At 41.8% G+C, this 21,963-nt stretch overlaps 1 protein-coding gene across 6 annotated transcripts in view; it reads right to left on the bottom strand.

The window, feature by feature from the left end:
- VPS35L (VPS35 endosomal protein sorting factor like) overlaps positions 1–21,963 on the bottom strand; it is a 115,179-nt gene that overhangs the window by 36,314 nt on the left and 56,902 nt on the right. For 4 of the 6 annotated variants that reach the window (XM_072835958.1, XM_072835960.1, XM_072835961.1 and 1 more), the window contains 11 exons: positions 20,873–20,984; positions 20,260–20,376; positions 17,827–17,880; positions 14,945–15,025; positions 12,320–12,382; positions 10,919–11,004; positions 9,603–9,683; positions 7,200–7,263; positions 4,756–4,854; positions 3,065–3,142; positions 1,975–2,089 (listed from right to left, as the gene is read on the bottom strand). In XM_072835958.1, the coding sequence (XP_072692059.1) occupies positions 1,975–2,089; positions 3,065–3,142; positions 4,756–4,854; positions 7,200–7,263; positions 9,603–9,683; positions 10,919–11,004; positions 12,320–12,382; positions 14,945–15,025; positions 17,827–17,880; positions 20,260–20,376; positions 20,873–20,984 (950 nt within the window). The remainder of the gene's footprint in view (positions 1–1,974; positions 2,090–3,064; positions 3,143–4,755; positions 4,855–7,199; positions 7,264–9,602; positions 9,684–10,918; positions 11,005–12,319; positions 12,383–14,944; positions 15,026–17,826; positions 17,881–20,259; positions 20,377–20,872; positions 20,985–21,963) is intronic. The other 2 variants (XM_072835959.1, XM_072835964.1) reach the window with 1 other exon arrangement.

Here is a 21,963-nt window from a genome sequence, read left to right as displayed (position 1 = left end):
ACACACAACAACAGCAAGTGGGGAGAGTGGATAAGAAATACACACAGTAAGAAAACAGATCAAAAGTATAATGATCACAAGGAGGATAGTACAGAGCATGATAGACTAGGAAGGTGCATTCAGCTAAAGCAGTGCTTCTAGCTAGAGTGGACAGCAAGGGCTACCCCAACAACTAACCGAGGCTTGGTTTTCATCACCTGCCTGGTAAGTGAAAAACAAAAACAAAAACAAAAACAAAAACCCAACCAAGTATCTGGGAGAAGATCATTTTAGAAAGAGGAAATGGCAAGTACAAAGACTCTGGGTTAGAATACAGCTTTATATGTTCAAAGAACAGGAGAAAGCCAGTGTGGCTTAAGTGTGGCGTAGGATGAAGACAAAAGGAAGGCAGGCACCAGACAGCCTGAGGACTCACATGCAAGGTGTTTGATGTAATTCCAGATGCAGTGGGGAGCCGCTGGAGTCCCCAGGAGTTAAAAGCAAAACTAAGCAGAGTTTGAAAAGGCTCATGGGTAGCAATCATGTTGGAAGACCTCAGTGCCCGGAGCTGCCCTAGGTAAATGAAGATCCGGATCAACGTACCCAAACTGCCATGCCAAGGACCACTCTCCAACCAGCCCAGAGAACCCATCCAAAGCAATGGCAGCAAGTGGTGGATGGTTAATCTTGGAGTTATGAACTGTGAGGTCAGGTGGGAGATGGGAGTGGAGGTCAGACCACATTCGGAAACATCAGCCCCCTCATACAGTGCCACAGAAACCTCCAAGTTAGTCACTTAGGCTTCCCAACCGTTTGCCCTGCAAATGCTCTATCACAACAGCAAAGAGCATGGCCTTGAGTCAGACAGATCAGGGGATGAGTGTTGGCAACTGAGCCCCTCCCTGCCTCGGGTTCTGGGAAAGGAGGCACCAACCACAGGACCACCTCATGCGGCTGTTGGAAGATAAAATGAGACAATATGTGCAAAAGGCTCGCCACATATAAATGCTCCATCAATAGTGCCAGGATCTCGTCCTCTCTGTGTGATGGCCTGCTGGGTGGCTCCCTTGCTGCTGAGGCTCTGCATGCATGCCCTTGACACATGCTGTTCCAGAAGGTGACAAGCACATCCTGTAGCAAATACCTGTGACTCCAGCACTCTGCCTGAGGGCTTTCTCTTGGCTCCAGGGCAGAGCAGGCGACGGAGCCAGAGAGTTGATGATCTAGAAACAGCCCTCAGCCAATGGCAGATGGAATACAGAGTCAAGAACCCATTTTCCCTGCCCCTTGGGTGGGGCAGCGGGGAGGCATTTGACACCCCCTCCCAGAGGTCCCTCTTGAGAATATACCTCAGCTGCCCACAGCAGTAACCTGCCCAGTAGCACATCTTTTGTTGGCTTCCTTCCCTGTCTCAGCTCCCCACTATGGCTTGACTGACACCCTCAGGGATTACCTCCCAAATGAACCATGTGGCTCCTGCACCTCATAGAGAAATGAGTCTTGAGCAGAATTTTTATCACTAACAGCAAGCTATTGAGAGTAGTCTTTCTATACTTATTAGCTTCTATTTGTAGGTCTCTGGGCTTTCAAACAAACAAACAAACAAACATCAACAAAAAAATACACAGCAATCTGCTGCAATGAAGCAATCCTAACTTGTAAAATTCTCTAGGCACACTCATCCTGGGATGTCGAGCTGCCTGCCCTGGCCTGTCTGAGACAGGTTTCAGAAAGGTCCTTACAGGAACACAGCTTCACACTCTACTCTGCCTCACTCTATAAATGTGGGCTTCCTGCTAAAGAAACAGATTTAAAAATTCATCATTGCTCAATCAGTTCTTTTTTTCCTTCTTAGAAGAATCTCTTTCTCTCTGTCTCTGTCTCTCTCTCCATACACATATACACACACACACACACACACACACACACACACAGAGCTGAGTCGGCTTTCCTAAGTAGCCGGGAAATGCTTAGAGGAGAGAATGATAGGCTTACCTTGGGAGAGGCACTGGTTGGCCAAGGCAACCTGACCAGAATGCAGGTAGAGGTTGAGTCGTGTGAAAATGCTCACCAGGGAGGGGATGGTGATGAAGCAGTAGGCAACACAGGCCTAGAAGGATAGGAAGAAACACAGTGGCTGATGTAAGCAGTACCATCATGGCAGACTGTCCTCCTGCTTTCATCTATCACAGATTTTCAAGCAAAAAACTCTTAAATTAACGAATCTCCTCATTCTGAGCCCCAATTTTCTCCTCTTCCCTCTGCATCATACTCCAGAGGTCTCTTTGGGAGGAGGGGGATGGGCAAATAAGGAGCTTAAGGGTGTAAGAAAAATAAATCCTTATCTGTCATCCCAAGAAGTAAATAGGTAACACCTGACATTGACTGAGAAGCCGGCTCTTAAACCAATTACTTAAAAATATGGGAGTAATTAGAAAAAGAAATTGCTCAAAAAGGTTTTGAGGTGGTCAGTTCTGAGAAAAGATGTATGAGGTCAGAGCAGGGATGGAATGCTTATTTTTCACTGTCCTCTTTTTGGTCTGATTCCATTTTTTTAGAACATAGATATGGGGACGCCTGGGTGGCTCAGTGGGCTAAGCATGTGCCTTTGGCTCAGGTCATGATCTCAGGGTCCTGGGATCAAGCCCCACATTAGGTTCCCTCTGCTCAGTGGGGAGCTTGCTTCTCCCTCTCCCTCTTTACCGCCTCTCATGCTCATGCTCTCACTCTCTCTATATATATCTCTCAAATAAATAAAATCTTTAAAAAAATTTTAAAAAACACAGATATGTATTGTTTTGATAAAAAGACCTTCCAGTTACAGGCTCAAACCAGAGATAATTCGGCTGGCAAAAAACTGCAATCCACCTCCCAACCTCCTCTCCACAACATGGAGATGATCGTTTCTTTTGAAAATATTAAGTGATTAGTCCATAGATACTCAAGGAAAAACTAATCTGGAAAATCAATACTGAACACCCTGAGGACATCTTTGTCTTTTTCTGGGAAAATCAACTTTAGAAACTTGCAAATGAAGCAACTCAACTGGAGTTCAAAGTCTGGGAGTCTTATCTCTAGAACATACCCGGACAAAGGCAGCTGTCTTTCTGGAATGATTTCCTTTCATTACTTTTCTTGTTTCCATTGCCAACCGGTTTACACTCTGAAATTATTAATTAAAATAAAACAAAACCAGTAATTATGAAATGATGGCTGCCTCAGATTAATTTCTTCCATAGAGAAGTCAGTAAGAATGAGCTATGTAGGGCCAAGACTGGTTAGCACCGAACCCTGAAATGCCATGGGGTCACAGGCCTGATTCAGTCTCAGCCTTGAGGAAACATCTCCAATGGGAAAGAACAAAAGGCACTCACTGAGTTAGTCATGCCTATCAACTGGCATTGTGAATGGCCATTTTCTGGTTTAATGAATAGCCAAGGTTCACTAGATTTCCAGGAACCCCAGATACTAAGCTTGAGATCTTAGGGATCCTAAGAGAAACCTCCAAACCTGAGAGCAGACCCCACAACTCAGCTATGCAATACTAACATGAACCAAAGGAACAGAAATAATAGCTACCATATCACACAGCATACAGGCGCTGCTCTAAGAGCTGGACATTCATCAGCTCACTTTACCCCACAACCCTACAAGCTAGGCACTGTTACCTCCACCGAATTAGAAAGGGGATCTCTACCTCCCCCAAAATTAGAGAGGGGGTCTCTACTTCCCCTCAAATTAAAGGAGAGGTTTCTACCTCCCCCTGAATTAGAGAGGGGGGGTCTTTACTTCTCCCATCCCCAAATTAGAGAGGAGGTCTCTACCTTAAATTCAGTAATGCCACAAAACCTGCTAACCAGCCAACAAATATATGAAAAGGCTGCTCTCCCCTTGAATTTACACAAAGCAATTAAAGAGCCTTGGGTAATCTTTCCACAAATATGAGAAGTTTGGACCTAGGGTTCCCAAACTGTGTACCGTGACATCCTCGAAGGCTGTAGCAAACTCACGGGGGCACAATTTTCTGAGGGGAACAAAGCAATGTTCAATTGTTGAACACCGTGGAAAGCACTGGCATGAGGGAGCTCATGGATTCAACACCAGATTGCATCCTGTTTCTCCCAGCGATGTACTATCTTTGTGAAACTGGGTTTTCAGTAGCTGCTCTGATAAAAAGCAGGTACTGTGCAAAAAAAAATCAATGTAGAACAGGATATGAGGGTAGTAATGCCAATCTGATGCTAAGGTTTGAGAAGTGGTGCAGTGCCCAACAGGTACACACACTTATTAGTAATTAGGATTATTTAAGAATAAAATTATGTATTTTTCTCTTGATCCACATATGTTATTTCTAAGAGCTAGCCAGTTGTGAAGGCATAAATACTTAAGTTCTTTCAGTCTACCTTCTTAATGAACAGAACTGTTACTTCTTTCTTTTGGCCTGGGGGCACCATGAAAAGCTACCAAGATCCAACAATGTTGGGACTCTGGTTAAGCTAGAAGAGCCATAGGTTAATATTTCTATAACTAATCAGTGCAACCCACTTAGCTGCTGGCATTCAGGAATGAGAATATGCTAATATCAGAGAAAAAGAGGTCAAAAAAAAAAAATCCAAAGACTTAAGCAAAGCTGCAGATTTGATTCATCTTTGAGAAACCACCTTTTTATACCCTAAAGAATAGGAGTGTTACAGGGCTACAAGAATCCCAGATTAAACTCCATGCCTGGAACTAAATATTTATTGAGAAAACAAACAAATAAATGACAATCCTTACGTGAATCAATTGCACAAGAACAGGTTCCAGGTTGCAAAACATTGACCTAGCCTCAACATAAAAACTTAGCTGTTGTTCAAAGTCACGGCCAAAGGAAACCTAGAAGGAAAAATAAGATGCTGAGAATGTTATCTCTAGGCACCTGTGAGCACACACCATTAAAGAGTTTCCCTGAGGTTTGTAGGGTAGGGAAAGTGCTGTGATGACAAGTCGCCAAAAATCCCACCGATATACATGGGTGGAAATGCCAAGGGTATACAAGCATACACACATGCGCACACGCTGTAATATGCTCCAATTAGACTTTACATGACTTCGCCCAGCACAGAACTGAAATATTACCATTACTACCTCATCTTTATGACATGAGCACTGAAGTAGAACATAAAAAGACCAAAGGGTATAGAACAGAATCTCAGAATGTAAATCGGATTTCCCAGGCTAGAAGGAAACCACTGGAAAGGAAATAATGGAATTTTGTGTGTCAGCTGTGGCCTTTTCACAGGACGTAAATTTGGTTATTGGGAGCCATTTGTCAGAAGGCTTTCCCTAATAAGAGCCACACCTTTCTGCTTTCTGTTGCAGAATTCAACCTCAGCAACTTACTGGTGCCTGCAGGAGCCATAGGTGGAAGTTTCTCCATCAGTAAAAATCCCCTCTTCTCCAATTTCTTCAAATTTATGAACAGCTGGTTAGTAGGACAAACCTTACTGTTACAGCAAACATTTTTGCCCAGAGGAGGTTTAACATTGCTATTTCCATTATAGCTATCAGGTTTCACATCTTATTTCCTCATTTTCTTTTCCATTCTAACTCGGTGGCTTTCAGACAAAGCCATAAAAGGATAAAATACCACCTGATCAGCATATAAATCAAGGGCAAGGAGAGTCACCTGGTAAAAGTTTCATTTCCTAACATGGCAACTGAAAGGTTAATTCTGATTTTGCATCAAAATGGATCATGTTACCTACAGAGTCAGGCCAATGATGACACTGAACCCTTTTGTTGAACAAGTCACATTTTCAGGATCATTTTCAAAATGATCTAAGTTATTTTTATCTTGGTCAGCTTTTGTCTTGACATTTGTATTAAAACAGATACTGACAGCAGTTGCTGTTTCAGCTCCGGGCACAGAGAATGAAAGGTGGTTCTGGCTAGGATGGTGCAGTGAGGTTGTTCCCAGAGAAGGTGGCAATAATCCCTCCCACGCTGTGTCCCGCTCTGTCCCTGTGGATTCTTCCCATCTGGGATGGAGTCTACCTCCCCCCTCTCCAAAGCACCGGCCCAGTGACTGCTCTGATCAACAGAATGCAGCAGGATGCGGCCCTGGTCACTGTGGGACTGCTGAATTTGGGTCTTAAAAGGCCCTGCAGCTTCTGTCCACACCTTACCACGTAAAAGATGGATAATGGTAGAACAGCAGAAAGCGTCCATGCTGGTGAGAAATGCCCCAGCAGCCAGCACCAAGACCCCAGATGCATAAGCCAGGCTCTCCTGGATCCCGTGGCCCAGATCCTGGTACATGGAGCACCCCGGCTACACAGCCAACCCAAAGGATTGTTAAGAATTACTAAAGGGACGCCTGGGTGGCTCAGTCAGCTGAGCATCTGTCTTCGGCTCAGATCATGATCCCAGAGTCCCAGGATCAAGCCCCGCATCGGGTTCCCTGCTCAGCAGAGCACCTGCTTCCCCCTCTGCTTCTCACCCTGCTTGTGCTCTCTCTCTCAAATAAATAAATAAAATCTTAAAAAAAAAAAAAAAAAAAAAAGAATAAAAACACTGTTATTTAAAGTTGCTACATTTTGGGGTGAGTTGTTATGCAGCAATTTTGTCTCCCCCAAACCGAAATATCCTCTTCACCATCATCATCTGATGAGCAGCACATGGGCAAACGTCTCCCAGGCCTGACCAGTCAGTGTGTTCCTTTCCCATCACTGCAGCATGTCGTTCAGAGATGAAGCGGTGATAAAAATTAATCTAGAGACTCAATCCCAGGACTTCTGATGGAGCCCTTCCTGCTGGGCTGCAGCTCTGGAAGGCATGGGAACCCAGAATATTCAGGGGAATGAGCCTGCCAGGGAGGACACGGGGAGAGCAGAACCCCGAGCCAGAGGTGCACAGCCGGCAGGACCTGATGATACCACGGAGGTCCCCGGGCCAGCTGCTCCTTCATGGAGCTCCATTCCTGGACTTTGTGTCACATGAGCCAGTAAGTCCCTCATCCAGCCCTCCCCCTCCCTTTTTTTATTCCTTAGGCCAGTTTGTCTTGGCTCTCTTTGCCCCCAGGGGAGTGCTGGCTAATGTAAGATACTTTCTAATTTCATCTTATCTTAATAAAAATGAAAAGCACCAGGGAACATAACGTTAACTGCTTTCACTGGAGTTAAAGACCAACAATTACATCACATTTCCAAGTGCCCTGAAACTTCTCCCCCAATACTTACCATTTTTATAAATCCATTAATCAAATATGCCAGCATTCTTTTCTCATCCTCAAGAGTGAGTGCACTAAAATCAATAATTGTACATAATTAACATTGAGGTAATAAATGAAAGTTTCTAAAGAATATATGAGAAGTAAGCAATTTAACAGGTAAGAACATTTTGCATTTTCCAGATTTAAAACACTCTCAACAGTCTGTTTCTTCTGATGAAAATATATCATCTAAATGAACATAATTTAAATGTGTTTCTCTTCTCAAAGACAATGTTTTTCAAGACATATTTGTTAATAGCAAAGGAGAAGGAAGCTTGCTTTTCTTTGGAAACTGGAAAACAACTTCAAATTTTGTATTTCAGAGAAATTTTGTTCAACATTTTGGGATAAAAGATTTCACACATACAGTGAAGTTGAATTTTACAACGAACACCTCAATATCCACCACTAGGATCCTACCACCATCATTTTACAGTTTTTGCTTTATCACATAACTATCTGCTTCCCTCTCCACCCACCAACCCAGCTCATTTTGGGGAGGCATCTTAAAAGTAAATTACAGATCACGATTGCCTCTATTTAATAGCAATATTAATACAAATATAAATATGAAAATGTCAACATCCTTAAGCTTCAATTACACATGTGAAAGCCTATTAATAGTTCCCCAAATTTATCTTTAATTTTTTAATAAAGATTTTATTTATTTGAGAGAGGGAGCACATGGGAAGGAGCAGAGGGAGAGAGAGGGGGACAAGCAGACTCCACGCTGAGCATGGAGCCTGACTCAGGGCTCAATCCCAGGACCCTGAGATCATGACTGCAGCCAAAACAAAGAGTCGGATGCTTAATCTACTGAGCTACCCAGGCTCTCCCCAGATTTATCTTTAAAAATAACTTGAGACTAGAGAAAACAGGAGCCAAGTTTTTTGTGTGTTGGTTTGTCCTAGGAGAAAGTAAATACTGCCAAAGACTGTACATCATTCACTAACAAAGCAGTGTCCCTTTCAGTCTTTGAGACTCCGTGTCCTAGCCCCTGTTGTAGCTGGGTACGACCATATGACATTTCTGGCCAATGGGATACAAGGACAAGTAAGGGGGAGCCCTCCAAGTTTTCTCCCAGAAACAAAGCTGCTGTCCATCAAAGCCCAGAGGCTATACTTGGACATGGTTGAGGCAAACCAGCTTCCCCTAGGAAGACGAGGACAACACCCCAGGGGGATGGCCAAGCAATGAGACAGAAGGAACCTGGATGGTGCTCCAAAGTAGGGCTACCCTACCTCAACCTTCTGGTCTCACACCTTTAGCAAGAGAGAAATTAACTTTCTATTTTACAAAGCTAAAACCCAGGAGCCTACTAATATAAGTGCCTTTCTGGATAGGTTTTGTGCCTTTATTTCTATTTTTTCAAACTAAAACTAAAAAGTCTATCAGTTCCCGGTATTATGAAGAGTCTTGAAATTTCTATTTTTATAACTAGTCATGAGGTTGACAACATAAGATCCATGAAATAAAAGATTCCACAATTCAAGAAAAAAGAGAAAAGAAATTAAATTCATCTTGTTGATGGTTAAGTTCCAAAACTGTTGTCTCAATTCTTGTAACATTTTCCAGTGAATCAAGCTGCTGTGATTCTTTGGGGACTAAAGTTCCAGGCACAAATAAGCAGGAACTGCTTCAAATACAATCCATGTGGACCAAAAAAAAAAAAAAACCTAGAAAGCAAATGAGTGATATTTTGGCCTTTGACCCAGAGGTAAGAAGGCCAATGCACAAGACTGAGCCTCAAGTCTACTGAACACCTAGAGCCCCTCATGTAAGGAATATAAGCCGTTTCATTTGAATTTCAAATAACTGGCTAATAATGAGAAAAAAAATGTCAAAGGCTATATTACTGGATGAGTGAACTCATTATTATCCTTTCTGCTGTTCTCAAATCTCCAGGAGACATGGAGCTTGAGTTCACTTGGATGAAATCAACCTTTTCCTCTCAACAGAAATCCCTGTGTAAAAACATCTGCCATCTCAGGGTGCCTAGCTGGCATAGTCAGTTGAGGGTCTCTTGGTTTCGGCTCAGGTCATGATCTCAGGGTTGTGGGATCGAGCCTCACATCAGGCTCTGTGCTCAGCATGGAGTCTGCTCCCTCCTCTCCCCACTCAGTCTCCCTTTTTCAAATAAATCAATCTATCTTTACAAAAAAGAAAAATCTGCCATCTCATTCTCAGGAAGGTTACTACCCTCAGCCTCTCTCTTCTCCTGGACTAGAATGTCCTCATTAGCAAGAATTTTTATAGACCCCATAAAATAATATTATCCACAGTGGCAGCTTAAAGCAGTAATTCCCCAATGCACTATTATGTGGTATTAAGACCCAATCCACGTTATGTTTCAGCCTGAAGTGTGGCTTACTTCACAGAGTCATGCATGGTCTTGCAGACGTGCAAAAGGGCATTCAGAATGACAGGGTCCTTTGTAGGCTCTTGCTGATGCCTACAAGACATTTAAAGACAACAGTAAAAGCTATGTCCACTCACAGCATTGAAGGTGCAGACTGAGTTTCTTCTCTATCACATACCTTTGAAAAATGCAAATTAGTTGGCACTGAACATGTAATAGGCAATGTTCTGGCTTTTCTCTTAATTCTTCTTTCAATAACAAGTATGTTTTTCTGCACATATTATAACTTCTCCTAAAATCACAGTAAATCCTCAAAATCATGGTAAAGCTGATGCATTTCCTCAGCCAGGCAAACCGTTTTTTTTTTTTTTTTTTTTTTTTAATGTTTCTTTCTAAAGCAGCCTACAACCTCTCTACAATTGTGTTAAGTGCCAGGCAAAATTATTAATTTGGCTTTTCAAATAATATAGAAGGATATGGTCTTATAACAAATCTTTATGTAAGTAAAGGAGGTATATTCGTTCCAAGCATATTGAATTAATCTTTTAGAAAGAACAACACAAAGAAAGCTTAAAACATACATTATTCAAGCAACATCTAATGTTGCTTTTTCCAAACTGGGGTTATTCAAGTTCCATCTTAACACATTTTATTTTACCATATCTATACATTTAATATTTAAGGTGACTTTAACTTTTTAAATTTAACTTTGTCCTAAAAAAACCCCATGAAAACTATTTATATATTATCTAATATACTTTATATATTATCTAATTAAACTAATTATATATTATCTAATATACTTTAAATATACAACTTTTAAAATCAAAATCTCACTTCTACGCGCCACCTAAAATTATTTCAAGTACCGCCAGCAGTAGGTGGTTTGGGGAAATGCAGATTCAGTCCAAAGGAAAGCAACTCAATTCAAAAACTGATGACAAATCTAAACACTGAAGGTGGAAAGCTTTCTAGCTCTGCGACCTTGACAAGTATAACTTTATTTTTATCTTTTAAAACATTACTCCCTAAGTAGTTCATTAACAGATTGCTCCTTCCAAAAACACATCAGAATACCAGTAGGTGATGGCCAGGCTCCAGCTAATACTGACTTCGTCTTCTTAAGCACTAATTACAAACTTTTATCATGACTTCTCCTTTTAATGTGAATTTCCTCTCCATGTTATTTTATTTTTTCTCCATGTTATTTTAGATGTTAAATACATACATATCATTAGGCCTCAGAATACACAAAGTGATTCTCATTTGCAATGTTTCACAAGGTCATCAGGAATCCAAGCTCCCCAGTTATTCCATGTTACACTTACTTGATAAAAACTTCCATGATGCATTTGCAAACCTCCACCCGCACACTCTCTTTTTGGAACATGTCCAGAAATGGCAAAAATTTTTCCTAAAAATAATAATTAAAACAGTCTACATGCGATCTGCACAAGTTACTGGAAGGAATTTGTGGGTCTCTTTTTCTTTGAAGGTTAAAGCAGAGAAAGAGGGGAGCCTGGGTGACTCAGCCAGGTTTAGCATCTGCCTTCAGTTCAGGACATGATCTGAGGGTTCTAGGATGAAGCCCCACATCAGGCTCCCTACTCAGTGAGGAGTCTGCACCTCCCTCTCTCTTTGCCCCTCCCCCTGCTCATGCTCTCCACACCCCAATCAAATCAAATCAAATCAAATCAAATCAATCAATCAATCAATCAATCTTTAAAACAACAACAACAAAGCAGAGAAAGAGTCATTCACCTCTATGAAGCAGGTAGATCAGTTGAGGACTTAGCCACAGATGAGGCAGGTAGTAGTGTTAAAAAACACTTACCAGGTCTGGGGCCAGTTAACATTCTGGGAACCATATAGGCAAGCTTTCCCAGGTAACCAAACACAAAGTGAGCTTCTGTCTTTTTTATGATTGTACTGACTAGAGAAAGAAGAGCCAGGAGTTCAGAGTGACCTCCACATTCTGACTCGACATTTGCTAAATGTGCCCATCTGTCACAAGCAGGGATTGTAACTTCCCAGCGACGTCGTGAAAATGGTACAAGGCAATGCACATGGACTTCCAGCACAGGGCTTGGAGTATGGCAAATGTCCAAAAAAAAAAAGAGGTTCTATTTTTAAAATAAACAAAAACTAAATGCAGTGCTATTAGTGTATATGAAGCCTAAAGAGGAAGAGGTGGCAGGGAAGAGAATCCCCTACGTCTGTACTTGCCCAGGGCAATGCAGCAGACCTAAAGGGGGCATTGTGGGATATTTTAAAATCTCCGAGACACATAAAAAACATTTTCAACTCCACCTGACACTGAGATGATTAGCTCGACGTATTTCATAGTTTCAACATTAGATTGCACATGTGATAGAAGGCAAGTGTCATATGAAAATCAACATAGAAGAAGACATAAGAAGAGGATGTCCAGTCGGACTCTAGGGTTTGAGAAGCTGTGTGGTGCTCAAAGAGGGGCACACATTCGTGAAAGAAAGAAAAGAAAGAAAGAAAGATAACATTTTTCTCTCAGAAAATGGGTACTGGGTACTAAATTTTCAAACACTGATTGTTATGCTATAAATACTGAAGTTGTTAAAACCTAACTACTTTCTAAAAGAACTGTTAAGTATTTCTTTCAGCCTGGGACACCATGAAAACATGACTGGGACACTAAGCAGACCTCTGGCTCAGATACAAATTTCCAAAGGTAATTAAGGAATGTTACTTACCACTGAGAAAAGAACGGAGAAATCATGGAAGTGCGCGATAACTTTCTTAATTATTGACTGAAGCTGCAAATCCAAACAGAAAACACATCTTTTTAAAATAAAACTTGGATTTTTTTTAAGATTTTATTTTTAAGTGATCTCTACACCCAACATAGGGATCAACATCACAACCCTAAGATCCAGAGTCAAACGCTCTACCAACCGCGCCAGCCAGGCACTCCAAAGGTTGGAATAGTTTTAAAAGAGAACCTTCTTTCATAATTTGAAATTACAATTACAATAAGGGACAGCTGGATGACTCAGGAGCAGGAGATTTCTGGGGGTGGGTTAGAGCTTGTCTCTGGCTGAGTTTGCCCATCATCTCATTCTGTGGTCTTGGGGAAGCCACTCCTCAGCCTCCTCTTCCATAAAATGGAGAGCAAAACCATATCTTGCTCACCTTGAGAGTTAAATGGGATAGTTCGTGTAAAGTGCTTATAGAGGCATAGTGTCTCTCCTTGGAAAGCTATTAAAAATCAGCTATGAATATTCAAGTGGGTGGGTGGGGAAATAACTTCCTTATTTATTTTATTTTATTTATTTATTCATGAGAGACACAGAGAGAGAGAGAGGCAGAGACACAGGCAGAAGGAAAAGCAGGCTCCCTGCGGGGAGCCCGATGTGGGTTTCGATCCCAGGACCCTGGGATCATGCCCTAAGCCAAAAGCAGATGCTCAATGACTGAGCCACCCAGACATCCCAAAATAACTTCTTTAAAGGGCCACAGAATCATCACAACTACTCAGTGTGGGTTCTGCAGCTCAAAAGCAGCCACAGGGAGCATGTAAGCAAATAGGTGTGGCTGGTTCCAGTAAAACTTTATTCACACTAAAAAGTGGTGTGCTATATTACATATAGCCTGTGGGTCATACTTCATAGAACCCCATTCTAGCCTATAAGGACCCTGTGTTTCTTGACTCCTGCGGAGAGACAATGAATGGAGTCTGCTAGTGGAGTCAGAGGCCACATCAATGGCTACCCGAGGTGGCACAATCTGTAAGGTAGGCCCCAGATACTTAGGTTATAATGTCTAGCACCCCTCCCCCTGAGATGCACACAGTCCCACTGACAGGGAGAACTACGGAGGTGCTTTTCCTTAAGAAAAATATACACCTCTGCCCCTGGTGATTGTCAAAAAGAGAAAATTTACTGACAGGTACTGTTGTTTATACTAAAAAAACACTGCTGTTTAAATCATTTGTTTAAATCACTTCAGACCAGGGGGTTCACAACTCATATGGGCAGCTATCCGGAATGCAGGCTGACCCTTGGGGTACCTTTCATAAGTTGTTTCTAGCTATGACAGAGTGGTATACTGTAATTATTCCTTCTCTCTTAGGAATGGACTACATTAGAATTATTATGTTTAAAGTCTTCAATTAAATGGAGTCAAGGTCTTACTAAATGTTCCTCAACCAAAATTCTAATGCCTTTCAGTCTTCATTTGCATCCAAAATCTTACAGATCCACAGAGGATGACCCATCTCCTCTACACGCTTTATCCACTCAGTGATGCTTACCGAGAGCTACTGTGCATGACTATATGTCGTTTTCATCACCCCTAGAAAAATGTCAGGTAGTCAGTGGCTACTCAATAAATTCTGATGATGAAGTACTTTAATTAGCAAATGGTGAAAACACTCTTACCAAAATGTTAGAATTCTAACCTTCTTACAAGAACATGTAATTAATTTTCTTATACTAAGTGAAGCTAGAAATTGATCACAGGTAAGTGCCAGAATATCATATTATTAAATAAAAAATAAAAATAAAATCTTAATTAGGTTGAGGTTACTTGACAGTAAATGAACCTTCGCTGGATTCTGTATTGGACGAGGGAAAAATCTGCCATCAGGGACATTAATCCACTGACAAAACTACAATGCCACCGACAAAACTACAATGAATCCACCGACAAAACTACTGAATCCACCGACAAAACTGAATCCACCGACAAAACTACAATGCGGACTGTGGAGTACACAATAAGAAAATGTTAATGTTAAATTCCCTGGAGTCAATAACCAAACTGTGGTTACATGGAGAATGTCCTTATTCTTAGGAAATACTCATTGAATTCATCAGAGGCAAAGTAGCATGACGTATGCAACTTGACACTCACATGTATGCATGTGTGTGTGTGTACACATGATAATGATAAAGCCAACATGGAACATGGTCACAGTTGGGGAATCTGAGTAAAAAATAATGGAAGTTCTCTGAGCTATTCTTTCAATTTTCCAATAAGCTTGTCTTTATTCAAACAAAAAGTTAGTTTAACCGGAAAACATATGCCCTTTACTTACTGGTGCCAATCAACTCTGTCAGGGCATCCCATATCACATCTCATGCAATCCTCACAACCAGTCTGAGCATAGGGCTACTACCCACATTTGACAGGTGAGAAAACTGACGTATAAAAAGGTTAAGTAACTGAGCAAAGGGCATATGGCAACAATATGGTAGAGCTAGGATTAAACCCAGGATTATCTGACCCTACTCATGCAGCCTGACTCATGCAACATGCCTAGTGATTCAACACAATCAAATTCCTAACTGTGGAAATGAGAAAAGCAAATCTGTTACCTGAGGGTAGGAGTCTTCAAAGGCACGATCTGGAGTCATGTGCTTGATGACATCAGCCAGAACGGTATTCACCTCTCGTTTCTAAATATGGAAAATAAATCTGTATTAAGACACTGAAAGGCAGTCACTGACTACTTTTCTGGGGGAAAGGACTAATATTTTCAGAATATATCACATATCTTTCAGGAAATAGTTTCAAATCATCTGCTGGAAATAACTTAAAGGGAGAAATCCCACCTCTTTCACAGCCCTGAAAAGTAACTACTTCTGTACCAGGTCAGAACTAAACTGTTGTTCTCGGGGACTCTGGGTGGCTCAGTGGTTGAGCACCTGCCTTTGGCTCAGGGTATGATCCCAGGGTCCTGGGTTCAAGTTCTGCATCAAGCTCCCTACAGGGAGCCTGCTTCTCCCTCTGCCTATGTCTCTGCCTCTCTCTGTGTGTCTCTCATGAATAAATAAATCTTTAAAAAAAAAATGTTATTCTCAAAGGTTCTGGGCTGTCCCTGCCTTCTCTGAGTGCTGGTAAAATCAGCCATGCCACTTTCTCCCTGCCTGTCCCTGGCCGCTCCCCAAGCACTGGCAGGAGGAGCGGCAAGGCACTGTGGGAAGTGCACAGACTCGGCCCCTACAAGCTGAGTGCCTTTGAGGTCCACCTGTGCTTCTGTCGTTGTCTGTATTGGAGGTCAGCCAGCCACAGTCCAAATCTAGCCCTGTGCCTGTTTTTACATAGCCCATGAGCTAAAAATAATTTCTACGTTCAAACCAAAAGGATAGTAACATTTCATGACAAAAATTATATGAGATGCAAATTTCAGTGTGCATCAAGTTCATTCAAATACACAGCTGTCGGGATCCCTGGGTGGCGCAGCGGTTTGGTGCCTGCCTTTGGCCCAGGGCGCGATCCTGGAGATCTGGGATCGAATCCCATGTCAGGCTCCCGGTGCATGGAGCCTGCTTCTCCCTCTGCCTGTGTCTCTGCCTCTCTCTCTCTCACTGTGTGCCTATCATGAATAAATAAAAAAAATTAAAAAAAAATACACAGCTGTCCTCACTTATATATTGTCTGTGGCTGTTTTCATGCTACAATGACAGAGTCGGATACTTATGGCAGAGATCGTGTGGTCCACAAAGCATCAAACATTTACTATTGGCTCTCCACAGAAAAGGTAGGCTGACCCTCAGTCCTTATAACAGGAATAGTGAAGCCTCCTGGCAGGGTCTCTATGAGGTTGCATAGCCGACAGGTAAAGTGCCTGGTATTTGTGATTCAAAGTATTTGAATCACAAATATGTGTTACCTAAATAGTTGCCATCATGTTCACTTTCTTGCTTGATGCTCATTAAACTCCCTGGCAGGGACATGTTTATCCCCATTTTACAGATGAGGATGTGGAGGCTCAGAGAAGTTAAGTGACTTAGCCAAGGTCATGCAGCTTAAAAAAATAAAATATCTGACAATGGCACTGAGAGGAACCAGAGCTCCTTGGAGAAACAGCTGAGGCTGAATCTGGAATTAGAAATATGCCAGGGAGCCTGCAACATCTTATAACAGAAAGCAAGGAAGGCAAACAGTATGGTGAACATGTCAGAAGGACTCAGGAGCCAGCCTGAAAAGGCATCCACTGTGCAAAGAAGGGACAAATGAGCATCAGTAAGAATAATGTAATTCAAGTATATTTAAATCCACGCGTTCCTAAAGATACCAACAACTGCTCCTCACTGGTCACCTTTGGGGATGCTAAGGAATCCAATCCTTATTCTAAAACTAGGAAAGGAAAAGAAAAAAACCCAGCAGCAATCCTGCCTTTTCCTTGCAAACTGTCCTTCAGGGTAACCAAACAGCCAAGATGAAATTTTCTCTTTCTACAAGTATCCTAGATAATGAACAGAGAAGAGTTGATTATAATTTCAAATATTGCCATTTTGCAGCCCCTAAGAAACTGTGAGATGCAATGAACTTTGGTGGCTGCCCATGTTATAGAGAGACAGCCACATACCATCATCTTTCCAGGAGAAGCGCTCAACTACCACCCACGGTGCCAAGAAATTGAATCTGAAGCTGATTAAGTCTCCAGAACTAATTGCTATTGGCAGAACTAACAACAGAAGAGCACCATCAGCAGATGCAACTAGCCAGTCAAGACTGGGAAACTCTACAGGACAAATGACCCAATTTCTTCAACGAATAAATCACAGATGGAGAGTGGAGGGAGAGAATTCATAGTTTAAAAGAACTCTAAGAAGTCTACTGCAATGTATAGACTTTATTTTAATCATGATTGAACAATAAACTCTAAAACTCTGGGCACAGGAAAAGAAGTACCTTTGCTTAGAAAGAAATTATACACAAGTCAAATATGTGTAGGAAGTGCTACTGACTGGACCCCCAGGGAGAGTCACAACATGCTTTAGCATATGAGCACCTAAGGTATCCTATGGTGAAAAAAAACTACTTCACTTGGTGTAATGAACCATTTCCCCAATTTACATGTAAGCGTGGAATACTTTTGTTATAGTGTACCTATTAACACTCCATTACTCTATAACATAAAATATGTAATTCTGGGATGCCTGAGTGGCTCAGCAGTTGAGCATCTGTCTTTGGCTCAGGGTGTGATCCCTGGGTCCTGGGATCAAGTCCCACATCATGCTCCCTCTGGGGAGCCTGCTTCTCCCTCTGCCTGTGTCTCTGCCTCTCTCTCTCTCTGTCTCTCATGAATAAATAAACACAGTCTTTAAAAATAAAAAAAAAGTTGTGATTTTTATAAATTAAGGACAATTACCATTGTAAAATGCTAAATGCCTCACTCAGCCTTATACATTATCATAAACATGAGTAAAAACATAACTCTTCCAAAAACAATACTGCAGGCCACACATACCGTGAAATGCTTGCAGGTGTACTCCACCCACACTTCGGCACAGTTAATGTAGTCCTACAGAGAAAAAACAAAAATGTCTTTACAATAAGACCACGGTTGACCTTATGGTGAAAGCCCATCGGGTACAAATCCCTTCAAGGGGTCTGACAATTAAAAGAGGTAAGTGATAGGAATTTCAAGACTGGTTGGTTCTTCCACAGAAAAGTCTAGCCCACTGATATATTTTACCCTCAGAAGCGAGTTATCGAAATACAGAAGTTGCTTGAAACCAATTAGACTCTCATTTCAGAATTGCTACTTGGGCCAAGATAGAAATCTGAGAACAATCGAAAGGCAGTAGAGATAAAAGTCACAAGTCAGGGCCACATCTCAGTAGAGAAACTGAGGGTGGATCCAGCTGAACACCAGAATTCAATGTGATTTTTGCATTTTCTGAGGAAAAAAAAAACAGGCCTCCTACTTTAAAAAAATAAACCATTTTTCTGATAGAGGGATGACATATACATTGTAAAAAGGTTAAGAAAGCACTGAAGATCTTAGGTAAGAAATTATGTGTTAGATTCAAGTAGCTGGGGAAGGGCCCAAAGAGAGACTATAAGGTGGTCACGGAAATGGCAGGGAGCATCTAGTATGGCCATCCACCCTGGAAATCACTTGGGTGGGGGGTAAAAAGTGCTAGAGGAAAAATACAGTCTGCCAGTGCATCTCTCCTGTTCCTACACTTTAAGGAAAAGAAAGAAGAAATGGGGAGGGAAGAAAATAGTTATCTCATTCACACAAGACAAGCCAGGAACATGTGACGGTCTGATTGGCATGCTGAGAAGGCTGTGTGAAGTTAGAGACTGAAGAAAACAATTAATGTGGCCCTTCTGAGGGCTTTGAAGGTTGCACACAGAGGCACCACAGGCCAGTAGGCTTTGGATTTACATATCCCCAAAAAGCTGTTTAGTTAGCCGGTCAGAGTTTGGTTAAACGGGATTTCAACAGCTTAAGTTTAGCGAGGGTTTTGCTAAACTTAACTCAGGGATGTGATTTGCTAAATGAGTTTCTGATTTTTCTACATCAGGCCAGATATTCTCAATATACTATTGCAAATGTGGTGATAGCTAAGGGGTTTATCACTGAACTCACTCTAGTATTTCCTTCTTTGGTAAATGATTGTGTCAAACGTTACATACCCATATTCCGTTATTTGCTGAATTTCGAGATGTTTGTGTCCAAAATCCCTATGTTAAAAATCCTAGCCCCACAGTGTGATGGCATTAGGAGGTGAGCCTTTGGGAAGTGATAGGGTCACGAGAGTGGAGCCCTCATGAATGGGATAAAGGCCCTGATAAAAGGGACCCCAGAGATCCCACTCACCCTCTCTGCCGAGGGAAGAAGAAAAGCCAGCCTTCTGCAACCCAGAAGAGGGCCCTCACCGCAATTTGACCATGCTATCACCCTGAGATCAGACTTGTAGACTAACTACAAGAGATATATTTCTGCTGTCTGTAGGCCACCTAGTGTACAGTGTTCTGTTATAGCAGCCGAACTAAGACATGTTGCTAGCAAAAGAGGAAGAGTGTGAGGTGTGATGAAGTCTGCCCAGCTGGTCCTTCAGCCAAAGACAGGCATTTACCCAAGTGGCAGCCACAAAATTTGCTGGTGTGTTGCCTACAAGGATGGTGAGACCTGAAACCCAAACCTCCAAGACTATGGCCATCACTACATGCATTCAGCACCTAATACCAGTTGGTCCATTTTTCAAAGACTTCTTGACCTGAGGAGAGGAAAGAGGCCCCAGATATCTTGGTTCAGGGGACAACAGTTCAAGCGACAAAGCTAATTACAGGCTTGATTGCTGATCTTCCACTTAGGAATATCCTACTAAGTTGATATTTTCAAATCCAAATACAATAGACAGCTGCACTTTGGATGCTGTTTGCAAAATCAGAGGTCTTTTGAAATTTCAAATATTTGTCATTTTACACTTTTAGTGCACACTGAGGTCTCAAGAATTAGACATAATTAGGATATAATAACCAAAGAAACAAATCTTTAGAGCTATCAGTTCTCCACTATAGGTTAACAAAACACAATTTAAAAAGTATTATTTCTTTAAAAAAGGAAAAAAGGCTATCTGGGTGGCTCAGTGGTTGAGCATCTGCCTTCAGCTTAGGGCATGATCCCAATCTCCCGGGATGGAGTCCCACATCAGGCTCCCTGCAAGGAGCCTGCTTCTCAGTCTACCTTTGTCTCTGCCTCTCTCTGTGTGTTTCACATGAATAAATAAATAAAATCTTAAAAAAAAAAAAAGAAAAAAAGAAGAAGAAGAAAAGAAAAGAAACCCAGATGTATGGTTAGTCAAAAAATAATTTTTTGAAGGTAAGGACATACTGCATACTTGGACAAAAGGGAGTCCGTCGACTTAAGGTCTGACTGGTCACCTACCTGTGGATTCTTCAATTTAGTGATGACTTTCCAAGCTTCATTGAGAATCTGGAGTCGATCACCCTCAGGAGGGTCAGCCAAGGCTAAGTTTAACCCCAATGAGCGAAAAAGAAGATGCTAAGAGAAAGAGCGAACCATTACAATCCTGGGGATTTTAAATCAGAGTACCTCAAGGCTTAGAGGAAAAGACTAACACTGAGCTTGTCTCAGGGCTAATCTTCCAATGACCTTTCTGAAGTTCTACCTCCGGCCTCCATGCAAGTCAAACCAAGCTGCTCATAACAAAGTTCTGCTCTGATTCATGGGCCCTAACATTCTGCTGGGCAGAGAGTTTCATAAATAACAAGTGAAGATATATTTTTAAAGATGGGAGACGGAGTCTTTCCTAAATGCTTTGCAATGAGCCAATTCGACAGATTTAGGACTTGCTGGCAGCAATGACACGTGTCTAACAATCCCAATCACAAACTCATCTTCCATCATGCTCTTGAGAAACAGAGCCTATTTTTCCTGTTGGCCCGAGCTGCCCCCAACAAAGGACTATCTCCCTTGAGAGCTATCAGGTAAGCAGCACCTATCTGTTCTTCCACTGAGCATTTGGTCAAGAACCTACCTTGGGGAAACCTGACTCATCACACTCTTTAATCATGCCAATGAAATCCATGGACCTCGTGGCGATGAACTCGGCCCGGAAAGCTGACATCACGGAATTCAACAGCAAGGCACTATAAGACACACATGCTCCCCGTAAGCAGAGCTTCCCCTTAACAAAGTCACTTTAAGTATGTATGTTTCTGGGAAGGATGGATGAAAGCTCTTTAATGGTAAGGCTGGAAAAAATTTTTTAAAAGGCTGGAGGGGGACAGCCCAGGTGGCTCAGCAGTTTAGCACCGCCTTCAGCCCAGGGAGTGATCCTGGAGACCCAGGATCGAGTCCCACATCGGGCTCCCTGCATGGAGCCTGCTTCTCCCTCTACCTGTGTCTCTGCCTCTCTCTCTCTCTGTCTCTCATGAATAAATAAATAAAATATTTTTAAAAAATAATAAAAATAAACTAAAAAATTAAAATAAAATAAAAGGCTGGAGGGAAAAGGCAATCTCTAGAGACCAACATGAAGTTTTATATATATTTGGAACTTGATAAACATTGAATTGACGGCATGAATGGGTAGATGGCTGGCTGGATTGCTGACAGCAAGCAATCAAATTCATTTAAACAGACATAAACTGAGCCTTTGATAGGTTGGTGTGCTGATAAAACTAAACATTAAGTAATAATATTGATCCAAGATGCAAATATATAAAATATATATCTCCATCTCTTACAAAAAGCACTGTTCTAGGACCTAGGAACACCTACCACAGAAGGGAGAGCGGAGGGGAAGCCTCCTGTGCCTGGAAGACAGGAAGATGGAGTTTATTTTGACCCTAACACTTACTACAGCCCCATGAGGAAAGAACTGTTATTAAACCCACTTTACGAAAAAAATTTTTTTTTTAATTTTAAAAACCCCATTTTACAGAGAAGACTGAGGCACAGAGAGGTCAAATAAGTGACCCCAATTCACAAAGCTAAGAAAGAGTGGAGCCAGGCATCTGAAGCCAGGAGATTGGACTCTGGTTTCCTGATCTCTGTGCCATCCTGTCGCTCTGCTGGGTCTTCTTGCCCATGTGAGTATGCCAGGTTCAAAAACAAACAAACAAA

This window comes from Canis lupus, chromosome 8 (genome assembly GCF_048164855.1).
Source record: "Canis lupus baileyi chromosome 8, mCanLup2.hap1, whole genome shotgun sequence".
Taxonomy (NCBI): Eukaryota; Metazoa; Chordata; class Mammalia; order Carnivora; family Canidae; genus Canis; species Canis lupus.
The sequence above is the reverse complement of the archived record's forward strand: the minus strand, read 5'-3'. Positions and strand labels throughout refer to the sequence as shown.